The sequence below is a fragment of the Barbus barbus genome, assembly GCF_936440315.1.
Source record: "Barbus barbus genome assembly, chromosome: 6".
Classification (NCBI taxonomy): domain Eukaryota; kingdom Metazoa; phylum Chordata; class Actinopteri; order Cypriniformes; family Cyprinidae; genus Barbus; species Barbus barbus.
Genome location: NC_136734.1, coordinates 20,239,740 through 20,255,370, shown reverse-complemented (window position 1 = coordinate 20,255,370; position 15,631 = coordinate 20,239,740). Strand labels below are relative to the sequence as shown.

Below are 15,631 nucleotides of genomic sequence, written 5' to 3'. Positions count from 1 at the left end.
GTAGAATAGATGAAACTGTTTGAAATGTATTTTATTAAAAAAGCTTGTTTACACCTCCCTTTTTCTGGTTTGATCAGATAACCAGTCTTTGCTCTTGCTCTCTTACTTCTAGGGTGATGCAAAGCCATTGTACCTCAGCATGTTTATCAAAGTTCTCCAAAGTATCCTGCGCAACAATCCTACCTGGGGTTCTCCTGGACACACTAAGTACTTTCTTCAGATCCTCCAGTGTCCAGAATGTAAGAGCGGCCTTTGGTCACTTCTTGAAACATCAGTTCGGTATGAAACTGTCAATGTACCTGTCAGAACAGCTCATAAGTAAATAGAGTTTCTGTCAGTAATACAATTTTGTCTGATTTATTCAAGAGTGTGTCTAGCAAGCGAACCCACCTGTCACTCACTGCCAAGCCCACTATCCACTGAGTTGTTTCGTCTCCATTGTAACCTGCAGGAGTTCTTCCTGAGATTCTTTCAGCTGGAGCTTCATGCTGCTAGCTCAGGGTGAGCACCTGAGCTCTGTTCATCTCTGCTTCAATAAAACAACAACTTTTTGATTCTGCATGAGTCCAAAGAAAAGAAACTGCAGTATTTTTCCACCCCTCCCCAAAATAAACACAGACAAAACATGCCATAAAGAATGTAGAAATAAAACACAATATGTAGCTGCTTGGAGTTATGCTGATGTCTTGCTGTTCACCTTGTTTTGAAGATCAAGACTTTGTAGTATTTACATTCAGTTTGTTTTGATAGAAAGACAATGGTTAAGGAACTGCGTTAACCATAGATATTAATGCCTAGATTGTACATTAGATTAGCATCTATTCTTTTTTGCCATAACATTTCTACATATCCTCCATATGGCAGGATGACATATTTTATATTTAATGAATAACTGAATAAACTATATTATATAAACCCTGTACCTAAAATGTTGCTGGTTTCAACATAGCAGATCTGTTATTGTATCTGTAGCAGCTATATCTACATATTAATATTAATATCTATGGCAACTCTGTCTTCCTCTCCGCAGGAGGTTACCCAGAATCAGTCGGGCGTCTGTTCTGTACAGTTCCTTCTGGAACATGTGGGAGAAGTCCACTCTGACCTCCAGGGCGATTCTGCAACTCAGCAAGCTGCTGATCAAGACTGTACTCTGGGCTTTCAACTCCACTCAGGTGCCATTCAAGTCTTTTCCTTTCATCCTTTCCTTCATAAAAACGATGGCCACTTCATGGTTTATTGAAATCTTCTGTTTTAGACATTTATAAGTTTGTTGGTTTAATTTTGTGACCTAAGCTTATAAAGATAATTTCCCAGCTTAAACTAAAATTTGTCACTTTACACCTGTATGCCAACAATATTATGCCAACAGATTTCCACATACACCATTTTGTTGAGACATGTCCATTCCAGATGCGGCGGTGCAGGCTGACTTTACTGTGTGTGTGTGTGTGTGCAGGAGTGGAGGCTGGGAATGTCAGTCACTCTGCAGGAGACTCTGTGTGTAGTGGTGGAGTTCTGGGCTCAGGAACACAGTCCGCTCAACAGCAGTCTGGTGGAGAAAGGCTTTAAAGATCTGGCAGAACACATTGCCATACTGTGCCAAGGTATCCCATAGTGCAGTGGGAAACTGGTGAAGAATCACTTTATGCACTTAAAGGAATAGTTCACCAAAAAATTTAAATTTGCTGAAAATACACTCACCCTCAGTTATGTGGTGAGGGTTCAATATGTAGGTGAGTTTGTTTGGTCATCGGACAGATTTGGAGAAATTTAGCATTACATCATTTGCTCGCCAATGGATCCTCTGCAGTGAATATGTGCCATCAAAATGAGAGTTAAAACAGCTGATAAAGGCATCACAATACTCAAAATACATATATTACTTGTGTATTGTGTGATATCTGTCATTCGTCATTCTGATGGCACCCATTCACTGCAAAGGATCCATTGGTGTTCAGAAATAACAAAGTCATTTACATCTTGGATGGCCTGAGGGGAGTACATTTTCAGCACATATTTTAATGTTTTTAATGTTTTGTGAAATATAATTGCAATTTCTAATATTGGTTTCCTATTTTAATATACTTTAAAATGGAATTTATTTATCTGATGCAGCGCTGAATTTTCAGCATCATTACTCCAGTCTTCAGTGTCACATGATCCTTCAGAAATTATTCTAATATGCTGATTTATTATGAGTGTTGAAACTGTTGTGCTGCTTCATATTGTTTTTTGAAACAAGTGATACTTTTTTCTTTGATGAATACAAAGTTAAAAAGAGCAGACTTTGTTCAAAATATAAATCTTTTCTAACAACATAGAAGTCTTTACTATGACTTTTTATTCATTTAACACATCCCTCATGAATAAAAGTATTTATTTCTTAAAAAAAGAAAAAATGTACTGACCCCAAACTTTTGAATAGCATTGTATATTGTAACACAAAATTTCTTTATTAAATAAATGCTGTTCTTTTTAATTTTTTATTAATCAGAGAATCCTAAAAAAAAATCACCGGTCCCAAAAAAAAATATGAAGCAGCACAATTGTTGCCAACATTGATTTTAAATCACCATATTAGAATGATATCTGAAGGATCATGTGATTTAAAATAAATAAATATATATATATATTGTACTGTGTATTTTTTTTTTTTATTTGAGGCAATGTACATTAAAGATTTAAATAGCTTAATGGCTATAAGTACCTTCCTGTCTCCTACTTAAGACCTACACTGTGACATGCTGAAGGAAGTGATTCCATCCCTTCGCTCTGCAAGACTCCGGATGTTCACTGCCAACGCCATCTATAGAAACATCTGCTGCAGCAGGGGCCTGATCCTCAGCTCTGAACCACTTTGTCTGCGCACAATTGTGAGTTTTATCTTGTGTACATGTCTAATAAAATAAACATCAAGATTTATAGCGACTACACTTTCATTTGCAGCAAATTGCCTTCCCAGAACTCTGCATTCATCATATAACACAATACAGTGAATAGAACATTCAGTGAGAGATGGAGAAAAATTGTGAAAAAAAAATTATAAGATTTATTTTGCTTGTCTTTTGCCAGATTTCATCCTACCTCAAAGCTCTGGGGATCTTGTGTGATCTAGAACCAGTCCAAACCCTGAAGGGACAGACTGACAGAATAGAGATGAATCAACCCTCTACTAGTTGTGCCGCCCATGTGCCAGGCTCAGAGTGAGTTTCAACTCTGCCACATCTGTCTGCTCTTGCTATTGTCCTCCATACTGACACTGCAGATCACAGAGCACAGGAGAAAAGCAAAAATACGTTGACTTTTTTTTTAAATATTTGTATATTTTCAATGAATAGACCTGGTACTAGTGTTTACTTTTGTAAGATGTTTCTCTGTAAAATCACAGGAATTAATAGGTGTCATTTTCTACATCCTTGTGCCATCAGAGCACATTCTGAGATAACCACTCTCCACTTACAACACTATAAGATCCTCTTTATGTCGGCATTCATACGTGTATGGCAGAGGCAGAAAGTGCAGTAGGTGCCTTTAATTGGGCAATTTTCTGCCATTATGGGGCATTAGAGGGGTTTAAGATGACTAATGGAGAGAGACAGGGTGCTGTCCTTCTCTGTTGGGGCAACCTATGATGGCAGCAGACCACCAGCCCTGTTACTAGTGGTGACATGAGGGTAATTGGAGCTGTGCATCTCTCCTACCAGCTCAATCAACTGCTGCTCATCTGCCTTTTTTCCCTACAGGCTTCGACTGAGACATCATGCTTAGACAAACTGACTGCGTTTAAATTCAACCTGAGAACTTTGTAATTGTTTTTGTGAATTGAAATAAAGCTGAAATAAAGATAAGATCAAATAAAATGAAGCAAGATAAAATATAACTTTGGAAATAAAAAAATTAAGTTTGAAATGTACCAAAATTACTATAAGTAAAATAAAATAAATTATTTTTATATAAATGCTTGTATAAATGTGTGAAGATTGAATGTGAAATTATTGCAAAAGTATATTTAAAAACTTTTTTTTTTTTGTTAAGTGGGATTAATCGTGATTAATTCAAAAAGAAAATGCAATTAACTATGGTAACACTTTACAATAAGTTTCATTAGTTAACGATATTAGTTAACGATGTTAGCTAACAGGAACTAAGAATTAACAGTACTTCCACAGCGTTTATTAATCTTAGTTCATAATTTCAGCATTTAGTTGTGTTTGTTAACATTAGTTAATGCACTATGAACTAACAATGAACGACTGCATTTTTATTAACTAACGTTAACAAAGATAAATAGTGTAATAAATGTATTGATCATTTTTTGTTCATGTTAGTTAATACATTAAATAATGTTAACAAATGACACCTTATTGTATTATTTATTTAATTTAATTGATAAACTAAATATATATATATATATATATATATATATATATATATATATATATATATATATTTATTTTTCCGGTTTAAAAATATTTAACACCGTTAACTCAGGGGCAGAGCTAAGGTTGGCTACCCCACTCACAACTCCTGCTTCTCTTTTTTTTCTTTACAAAAATTGCATATATGAAATGAAAATGAAAAATGAAAGTTAATTGAATAATAGGAATGATATTAATACATACATCAAATTTCTTTTCTACAATATACCAGTTAAAAAAAGATACTTATGTTTATATTTCTGGGAAATAATAATAATAATAATAATATATATATTCTTAATTTAACAAATTTTCATTCAAGTTACTTTGTGTTGTTTTTACAAAATTTGTACTTTGGCATGATAACTTGGAATAATACAGCTGTAAATTCATAAACACATTATTGCTGGAAGACACTGGAGTTTGATGGAAAACGTTTGGTTATATTAACATTCAGCCCTTTCTTTCGGATGCTTTCTTTCAGATTTCTGCTCCACATTGATTACATAGACTAAGCCATGATTCTCAGCAACTTGTTGCCATGATGTGATGTTTGACAGTGTGCTGAATATTTTAGGACAGCAGTGGTCACAGGAAGAACATTGTGTCCTCACTCACAGACATGAACACTGCACACAAAGATGTTTACTCCTCACTAATAGAAAACTAAATGACCATGTGTCTGTGAGAATGTGGATGTTTGTACTGTTCTGGTGTGTTAGATTGCGCCTTGGTTCTGAACAATCCAATTACTAAGGAGCAAGACTCTTCCTGTAAAGGGAAGCATGAGCCTTTATTCCTCTGATAGCACTGTCCTTTAAGGCCTCTCACAGCCTGACTCTAGTACTCTTCTCTAGCTATCTGCGATATATATTAAATTGTATTTTTTGAGCATCTTCTTCAATCAATCAAACCCTTGCAAGAATTTATTAGAAAATACTCAGTACTCACCCTCATATTGCAGCTACATTTCCTTATCTGCAATTTGGGCAAGTCAGTCCACACTGTGACCATCTTGGCAACAATTCCGGACATCTTTTTTTCTATGTAGTTAGTAGTTTTAGTAACATCTTTAAGTAAATCATAGGTAAAAATCAGATAAAGTATCATACATACTGTATAGCTTCTTTAAACTACTACTTCTTTTTTCATTGTTAGAGCTGCACAATGTTAAGTATAACTGATTAAGATTTATTTAATTGTAAGTTTTTTTAAATCATAAGCACTATTACAAAGTTAGTGCTTATCATAAGCACTATTAGAAAGTCTATTCTTTAGGGTTACCACAGTCAGGAAAGCATGCATATATCAGGGAATGTTTAAAGTTGTGATTTCCAGGTCTGGAAAAGTCATGAAATGTTCTGTAGTGAATATGAATTTTTCTGGTTTTGCTGTGCTCTAAAATATTGCATCAGCTAGATTAAAGGATTTTGCCTGCAAGCCAGCATTGAGGGGGTTATTGGAGACATTTTTTGCATTATAAAGTATAATAATTTTAATCTATTAATAAAGAGAAATAAGTTATTACCTATCATACAGTTGAAATCCACCTTTACATTCTCTAAAACTAAAACAGACGGACGGACATAGATAGATAGATAGATAGATAGATAGATAGATAGATAGATAGATAGATAGATAGATAGATAGATAGATAGATAGTGATTTGATTGATTGATTTTCTTTGGCATGTGATCATCCCTCTGTTTCTATCCCTCCATCAGTCTGAGATTGTCTTTTTTCAGCTGTGTCTTAGTCAACACTTGAGCAGACAGCCAACACACTTCACCCAACCAGTACATCAGCTGCGATGCAGCCTACATCACTGTAGCTCTTATGGTGCCATTTAGTGACAGTTTCTTAAACACTGGCCAGGGACTCCATCCTGGGAGAGCTCCACGGGGGGGGTTTGGATAGCTGTCTCCTCGGATAAAAGGATTCAGTAAGTACAGCTAGTGTACAGGCTGGCTGAGAGTTGCTACAGGCGATGCACTTAGATGCTAGTCCCTCAACTCCATCCTGCGGTAGTGTGAAAATGTCATGACAGTGATATAATGATGTTTGTAGACACAAGCAGCGGCATAAAGTGGGAAGTATTTAGTGAACTTTATGGTAGCATCTCACCGCTCTGTGTTTTAAGAGAGATTTGTCTTGGAAGTTTTAAATATTGCAGGCTTTTTTTCCAGCACTCCAGTCCTCTGGCTATGGATAAATTCTTAATTTATCCATATTTATGAGCAGTTTCATGATGTGCTGATGTTAGCATACATGACAGATCCTATCTATTCACCCACAAGCTCTGTGAACTATTGTCCCTTCAAAAACACATGGCTTGATGTCTGAATCTGTCTGTTAAATGTTACTGTGTGTTCTTTTCAGAGCCGTGAAAGACTCAGCAGGCGGCTCAGATTCAGGGAGAGAGACTGTCCCGAGAGGTTACCACAGAGTCAATGCTGCAGGTGAGAACTGCTACGAGTCATTGTCTGCATACATGCCATAGAGACGCAGAGCATTCATTCATTATCACTCAAAATACTATGATCTATCTGTTTATCTATCATTCTGTCTATCATTCTTTCTGTCATTGTCTGTCTGTCGGTCTGTCTGTCGGTCTGTCTCTGTCTTTCATTCTATCTATCTGTCTGTCTGTCTGTTTTTCCATCTGTTCTTTTTATCGTTCTATCTGTCATTGTCTAATCTATCTGTCTGTCTGTCTATCGTTCTATCTGTCTGTCTGTCTGTCTGTCTATCGTTCTATCTGTCTGTCTGTCTATCTATCATTCTATCATTATGTCTGTCTGTCTGTCAGTCATTTATCTATCGTTCTATCTGTCTATATCAGTTCTGTAGCACATTCAGCTAGGTCAAAAGCTCTCAACAGAGCCTCTCTTTATAACCTCAGGCAACAGCATTTACATTCTACATGCTTTTTACTCTCCCTCCATCCTTTGGTGAAGAAGAGGTGGAAAAAAACATAAAAATCAGGCGACACACACACAAACATAATGCTTGTCAGATCCCCCGTTTAAGAATATTAAACACTGCAATTAGGATTCTGCTGTGAGGAAGGAGAGGGTAAGAGGGGGCGAGTGAGAGAAAGATAGAGGTAGCCAAGCCTGGAAGTTTCTGTAATTAGGAGGTTGGTACTCCGTGTGAACCCACCAAGGTGTCAACGCTCATCTTTCCCCTTCCACCTGATCAGAAAGACCCCCACGCCAGAGCAGGGAGCGGGGAAGGGCAAGGGGAGAGAGAGACAGCCCTGCTTTCAGGAGACTCAAGGCTGCTGCTCCCTGCCTTGTGTTGTTTTTGCACTACGTGCTCCCTATACTGATGTGTAGCGCATCAATTTTTGATGAAGCATCCGCAGGCTCTCAGCTGTAGATTTCTGTAGGTAGACGCTGCAGTGTTTTTCACAAGGTGTGCAGGTCCATGGTGCCTTGTTAACTTCACCCTGAGCTGTCTGTCTGCTCAATACGCTTCATTGTGGCTTATGGCTACAGTTAATGATGCATATTGGTAATGATTTTGGGGTAAAGCTCAGATTGTGATTTCAGGATGATTTCTTTCTTTATAATATGTATATTCAGTTGTGGCCAGTTGTACTCTTTGTGTGCCCTCTTTAAAGAAGCGACATAACAGATGTTTACATACAGTTTTGGACACTTTATTCTTAGCTACAATGTAGGAATTTCAGTGTATTATATACAAAATATAATACCAATCTAGTGTTGTCAAAAATATAGATATTTCGATAAATATCGATACTGAAATATCTGAACGGTACCAATATTAATTTCCCGAAGTATCGATACACCGATACTAGCCGAGCTGCCACTTTCACTTCTCTCCAAAGGCGCGTGGACAAGCACCACACGTGACCGCACTCGTCTCCTTCGCTCTGGTTAAATAGCAAAAGTGAAGAGAATAGAAAGATGACTGCTCTGGTTGTTAAAGAACACAGCAGGAGGGATCTGTAGGGATCTATGATCTCCGCGATGCAGAGAACGCCACAGAATCCAGTCATAAAAACGGAATTTACAGTTTAACGCGGAATGTCAGGAATTTGTCAAAGTTTGGATGAATTAATCAAAAGTAGGTAATTACACTTGAATCAAATCGCGATATGGACTAGTATCTGTAAATATTAAGCTGCAAAAGTGGATTTAAATATGAATCCTGCATGTTCTGTGCGTCTCTGTGTGAATGTGCTGCACGTGCGGTTGTGTTTACTAATGTGGCGCTCGCGGTGATTTCAGCGTCTGCTGTCTCAATGAGGACATAAATACATCAACAATATCTCCAGAACTGATCTGAAAGGCACTTTACGAGCATTTTACCATTTAATTTGAGTAAAACTAGCGTCATATCATACACACACAGAACTTTAGAAGTATTCACGGCAACCCGTCAAAATAAAAGTTTGGTTTAACTTAACCTATTAAAGACCGTGTGCCAGAAATAGGCTATATTACTATTATTTAGTAGAATGTACATAATACTACTACTTACTACTACTGTTAATTTTTTTAAAAGAAATAATCACAAAATATTTTTATTTTAATAGTTAATCCCCTTCATTTGCCAAAAATGTAAATGTTTAATTTTCATTAATTCAAATATAAATTAATTAAAATTGTTTTATGCCTTCATCTGATATCCAGTAAAATTTAAATACACAACACAGAATTTCTGAGGGGGAAAACACACTTCATAAGGCTACTGTAAGAATAAATAAAAATAGTTTGTATGCATTCAAATAATAGACATGCTAAAACACAGAATTTGGTAACAATAAAACATAAGGTGAGAAAAAAATAAAACATTTCATACGGCCCTAAACATGTCATTTTTGTTACACTTTTAATAAATTAAATGTTAAATTGTATCATTTTCATGATTTTAATGAATTATTGTATAATTTTCATGATTTTAATGAATTAGACATGCTTTTAGATTAATAGCATTTAATTTGACCATTAAAAAAAAAAAAAGAGTCCAGAAAAATTCAAACGGAAAAAAACGGAATCCAGAAAAATTAAAATGGAAAAAATTGAATGTAGAAAAAAATTAAATGGAAATTGGGGAAAAATAAAATGGATTTCATAGGGCCCTATATCTGGAAATATTTTGGTTTTGAAGCAAATGAGAATATCAACAAATAGAACTTTGGATTTTAATTAGTACATGTATTAGTAAACGTTAGTTTCAATTAACATTTAACTAAGATTAATAAAAGATTAATAAATAAATCAACAAATGCAGTACCTCAAGACATTTTTTGTTCATGTAAAATATACTGCATGTTCTCGACTTGTTACATTTATCTTTAAATTAAAAAAATTACCCCCTTAATATTGTGGCAGTTTTTTTCTCCGTGGTATCGAAAATGGTATCGAATATCGATATTTTTCAAGGTATCGTATCGAAGTTAGAAATTCCAGTATCGTGACAACACTATACCAATCAGAATTAAAATCTGTAAACGCATGATACTTTTACTCACTTCATTATGTAAAATGTTTTGCTGTGTTTGTGCTATGTTAAATATTTTTGTTGGACAATTACAATTTTGTTGGACAATTAAAAATCCATTTTTAATTGTGGTTAATTGTGAAACTTTGTTTAGGGGCCAGTGTTTTTACAAAATACAAAGTGATAACTTTAATTGTCTTACATAACAAATTGAAATAACAATAATAGAATTGGAGCACTCCAGTCCTCTGGCTATGGATAAAGTCTTAATTTATCCATATTTATGAGCAGTTTGATGATGTGCTGATGTTAGCATACATGACAGATCCTATCTATTCACCCACAAGCTCTACTGGTCCTTCTGTAGCCCCACTGAAAATCAATGAACTCTTGCAGCCTTTTATGAATGAGTCCCTCACTTGAATGGCAAAGATGAATCTCAAACCAGGACTTTTCAAAAAGGAAAAAAGTCAATTTGTGTTAATTGAGTTGATATTTTGTATTGTTTAAAAATGTATCACGTTACAGAGCTTAAAAAAAGAGCAAAACTGTGTAAAACTAAAATAAATATCTTTGACCCAGTTACTATTGGCCTCTTTCAGTTCTTGTTCACAATCCCATAAACTAAACCTCTTATAACTCCTAGAACTAAAGGATGTTGCTTAAACCTAAATGTGATCAAATTGAAAATGCATCCTGTCATCACAGTATTCAAAATGCGCTTTTGTGACAAATAGCCTGCTATTTAAACCATTAGCCAATCTGCACCAGAGCTGTCATGCCAGACGTCACAAACCACGCAAGAAAGTACTCTCTACAAAATAAATAAATAAAACAACAACCGCAAATGCTACACACGTTTCACAATTTATAGAAAAGGACAGGATGGATTTATCCTCTTCGAGCTTGTAAATGCTGAGTATGCAATTACCCCTATAATGGAAGCGTTGTGTCCAAATTGGAGCCATTAAAGTGATTTAACAGGGAAGATTGGGCCTGGCATTTCTGAGACTGTGTACACATGGGGAGTTAAAGAAATGTTTAATCACTGGGTTTTAGGGCCTATTAGGGTGTGAAAAAAGGTTAGTGCAAGCCAGAACTTGCCATGGTGCTGAGGCACTCATTAAGTCATACTTTTGTTGCATTCTGTTTTATTTCTTCATAATATCCTGCTAATTATTTTCGTTGATTTTGTTCTGCGAGTCTTTGGTATCTGGCTTTCATGTACTTTGACACATGAGTTAGGGGCTTGTTGTTTCCTACCCTGTTGTTCTTTCCTTTGAAACAGAGAGAGGTTACTATAGATATGTGCTATGTATTTATATATTTCTTTCATCTTAGTTTTTGAAGTTCTGTCATTGATTTAGCTTAGTCTGGAACATTCCGTTCATGTGTTGTCAGAACCTGTTTACACCTGATACTAATATCCTTTACACCTGATACTAATATCCATCTCTGGTGATTCAACGACTAGTGGTCTCCCAACACACTGTCTCTCAGAGGTGTTTTCTGTAACCACTTGTGATCAGATTTTTAGGAGAGGGTCTCTGGTTTTGTGACTTCAAACATCTGTGTCACTATGCACTGTTAACGCATGATGAAAAATGATAGAAAAATTTAGACCGAAAAATATTTCGAGTTATTTCAAGACATATTCAAATTTAATTGAAAGTTAAAAGGTTGCATGTTAAAACGTCTTTGTCATCAGGATTCTTGAAAAAAAGCGAACCGCCCTTCTTTGTTTTACAACATTTTGTTTTATTCTTGGAGTCCATCAGTCCAAAATGGCTATAGAAAGTCTCCAGTGTCCATGATTCCACGAGTTCTGTATCTTTCTTCTTTATACCATGACAGACGTCACTCTGTAGTCGCAGACATATCAGCCTTATCTGGTCATTTACGTTTTCTTCTAACCTAATTTTCTCTGTTTGATCTGGCTTAAAGGGGCTTCTTGAAAACGCACCCAACGTATTGATGTGAAAGAGGATGCAGCTTCTCTCTTTTTCCCTGCCACAAGAAGAAAGAAGACTGTCTGCTTTATTTCCTCCTCCTCATCCCCGCTGCCTCTCTCCGCTTTGGCTCTTTTAGCACGCCGGGTTTTATCTAGCCGGCCAAGGCTGCAGAGAAATGGGCACCCTGGTGAGACCCAGTAAAGCATTTATTAGCAGCTTTGCACAGCGGCATTATAATGGCATCAAGTTTGGCCTTTTACTTTCTTGTGAAGTTCAGCCACACATGAAAAAAGGAAGCAGCCCACCCTCTAATATATTCCCGATTTGATATCGTATCGGGAGAGCGAGGGATGAAGGCTGCCTTACAAAGGGAGCAGGCAGAAGGAAAATGTAAATAAAAGTCCTTGGAGGCTTTTGTGTCTGGCTGTTGTAGTTTGCAAAAGTGAGAATCACGTGTTCCCATTCGTAATGCCCAGTGGAGCTTTTGAACTCTGGCTGTTTGAAAAATCCCATCAGAGGCTTTGTGTATGGTCTCTGTACCATAACTTTCCCCGGCTGAACAATACCGGACTGCCAGGAAGCCTTTTCCCACAATCGCCTTCAACTTGGGTTGCTAGTGTAAGTAAAGAATTCCCACTGTCCGGAAAAAGGGGAAAAGCGACAAAGAGCGGATGAGTGCCTTTCTTTGCCCTCTCTCTCTCTCTCTCTCTGCTTCCTGTCCCTCTCCCCCAAAAAAATCTCTAGCTTTTTTTTTTTCAGGGTCAGCCCCTTTTATCTGTTTAATTTTCACATTTGCCATGTCGTTTCGGAGTGTGCCCGTTTAGTCGTTTTAATTTCGAGCATGGAAAACGTTAAATAAGCGGGTTACGGGACTGTGGGGGCACTTGGCAGGACGCACCCTGATTTTGGATGTTGCCCACTTCTCTCTTTCACTTGCCCTTTCTCCCTCTCTCTCTTTCTCTCTTCTCCATCCATGTGTAGGCGAGACACTCCTTCATCGAGCCTGCAAGAGGAACCAGGTGGAGATGTTGCTTCGTATCCTCAGCGTGCCTGGAACGGACGTCAACATTAAAGGTAGGTTTCTATGTTCCTCCCCTGCCCTCAGTAGAATCGTCCCATTTCTTCTGTTTTACTTTTTTGTGTGCTAAACCGTTATTTCATACAAAGGAAAGCATACGTCACATGTCTAACCTTTTAGATCAAATGTAAGGGTGTGTCTGGTAGGTTCGGACACTGTTATAGGCTCGGTTTACTATCGTCAAGCAAATTTTGTGCATGCCTTTCGCTTTCTGGTCTTGTTTTGAAATCTTAATTTAATCATGGTTATTTTTGCCATATACCTTGATGAAAATGCCGCTTGTATTGTTTTATACAATGTTGCGCTATTTTTGTTTTGTTGTAAGTTTTCTTTCTCTCAAAAAGGGATTTCTTTGAAAATGCCAATTTAGATTGAGTATGTTTGCACAATCATGTAATGACATAGAGCTTGTTTACGATTGAGGCCTCTTTGCTAAAAAAAATTATGTATTTCTTTTTTATTTTTTCTAGTGTTCCGCTATTTTTGTAGTTTTCTTTCACTCGAAATAACTACAGTGCGAATCTTAAAATGGGATTTGTTTGAAAATTACTAGCAAACAATTGCATTTTAGAATCAGTATGTTTGTGCTGTTATGTTATGATGCACAGAAATGTTTGCGATTGAGGCCTCTTCGTTTAAAAAATAAAAATCCAGTATTTTTTTTTTTTTTCACACAAAAAACGCATTGGGAGTTTTAAGACAGGATTTATATGAAACTACTAGCATACAGTTGTATTTTCGAGTCTGTTTGTGCAATTATGGTATAACGTACATAAATGTTTACAATTGAGGCAGCTTTGCTAAAATGAATTCAAATAATTGATGTTTTGTTTATCTTTATTGTTATCTTAACTCTAATTTCAACAAATACATTCTATGTTTAATAATATACTTGACAAAGAAAATTCTATTGTTTAATAATTTACTTTCCATTAATGTAGCAATATAATGGCGAATAGTTGGTTTTTATATTAGAAAAACGCTATGAAGAGAAACAGTACCTTTTGATGAGGCATTTTGTTATGATACATTCTGACATTGAGTTTAAATTCTTATTAATATACAATTATATGGAAGACGTAAAAGTACCTATTATGCATGTGTAAATTATACCGATTTATTTGCTTTCTGACATCATCGAATAGTGAATAAGGACATAATATGCGTAAAATGTATATTTTTTTTTTGTGTTTGTTTAATTGGTATATTTAAACAGTATATTTTGCGTCACTGTTTGTAGATCACGCTGGTTGGACGCCCCTTCATGAAGCCTGTAACCATGGCGGCACAGATTGTGTGAAGGCCCTGCTCCAGCACTGCCCCAACCTGCAGCTGGGCAGTCAGGTCCAGGGAGTCAGTCCGCTACACGATGCCCTGCTGAACCAACACACAAACATCGCCAAGATGCTGCTGCGGCGCGGCGGTGAGTGCCGACATACATGTATATACATTCAGAGATCAGACCTTCACAAAACAACGCATACAAACACACATATACACACACTCAATGCATGAAGATTCATACTGTGAATACAGATCTTCTTCACATAAGAGGGCTGAAAACATGAGAGCGCATGCACACAGTCGCGCTCGCGTAAATGTAAACCCTTCAACGGCAACTTTAAAGAAGCTGTTGAATTTCAAAAAAGTGATGAGTTCACTTGTTCTTCCTGGTTCAGTCTCTCACGAGTCTCTTATCCAGTCACAATCAAACAGGCCCTTCTAGGAGAGCCTGACTCGTATTGAATACCATATTATACCGTATTACTTCAAAACATGTTCAGATTCCGATTCCTTTGAGAATGATGCTGAATTTATGGAGTCATATGGAAGTGCCTCTCTTACTGGAATAAATAAGGAGAAAACTGTTTCTGTTTCCATGTGTGATGTCAGTATAAACACACTGATGAGTGAAAGCGGCAGAAAGTCATATTACAGTGGCATTACATGTGTAAACAAACAAGTGCTTTGTAGAAATCTGTTAAATCCAGGCCTCTCCTGTGGCTTAACAGTCGAGTTCTACCGCGCACACACACAGTGTCGTCTTCTGCCATTCAGGGTTCAAGATTTTTTACGTTCTTTCCTCTATAAAAACCATCCATCTGCAGGAATAACCCATCGGCGTGGATGACGCTGTTAGCATCCTCCTGAAGAGATTAGACAAGTCAGGTCTGCGGCTCTCGTGAAATTCACATGCTGGTTTTTCATGGGGGAAATCTGTCAGAACAGAAATGTTTTGGTGCGCCTGGCTGTTTGCGTGCCACATGCAATCGATGTTTGTGAGCTTTGAAGCGAGCGCGACATGTGTCAATGCGGTAAGCGCGGGATGGCTTGACGACGGGGAGGGACTTGAGGAGAGACAAAATGAGACAGGCTTCTGGTTTCCCACACGCCTTACTGTCACTCTCTCTCTCTCTCTCTCGCTCGCTTCTCCATTTTGACTAATTATAGTTAATTTGATTTTGCTCCCCTATTAGCTCATGTAGATATTCTGGCCTCAAAAAGTAAATTAGATTGGGATTGTTTGGTCCCGGTGAGAATGTTTTTTTTTTTTTTTTTTTTTTTTTTTTTTTTTTCTCATTTTTCTTCTTGCTGACTGAGATTGGCCCTACACCAATGCATGAAAAGAGGTCAGGAAAAGATGCTCTTTTTTCATGAAATTAGAATTGTGATGTGTCTGGGAAACAGACAGCTGACGAGATCCCTAA

General features: G+C 36.9%; 1 protein-coding gene across 1 annotated transcript in view; it reads left to right on the top strand.

The window, feature by feature from the left end:
- Positions 1 to 15,631, top strand: part of LOC306870703 (SMC5-SMC6 complex localization factor protein 1-like) — a 31,374-nt gene that overhangs the window by 5,849 nt on the left and 9,894 nt on the right. Inside the window, exons 10-18 of the mRNA XM_079418128.1 lie at positions 113 to 279; positions 367 to 501; positions 1,031 to 1,175; positions 1,460 to 1,607; positions 2,731 to 2,876; positions 3,076 to 3,206; positions 6,801 to 6,880; positions 12,827 to 12,919; positions 14,164 to 14,346. Of these exons, the coding sequence (XP_079274254.1) occupies positions 113 to 279; positions 367 to 501; positions 1,031 to 1,175; positions 1,460 to 1,607; positions 2,731 to 2,876; positions 3,076 to 3,206; positions 6,801 to 6,880; positions 12,827 to 12,919; positions 14,164 to 14,346 (1,228 nt within the window). The remainder of the gene's footprint in view (positions 1 to 112; positions 280 to 366; positions 502 to 1,030; positions 1,176 to 1,459; positions 1,608 to 2,730; positions 2,877 to 3,075; positions 3,207 to 6,800; positions 6,881 to 12,826; positions 12,920 to 14,163; positions 14,347 to 15,631) is intronic.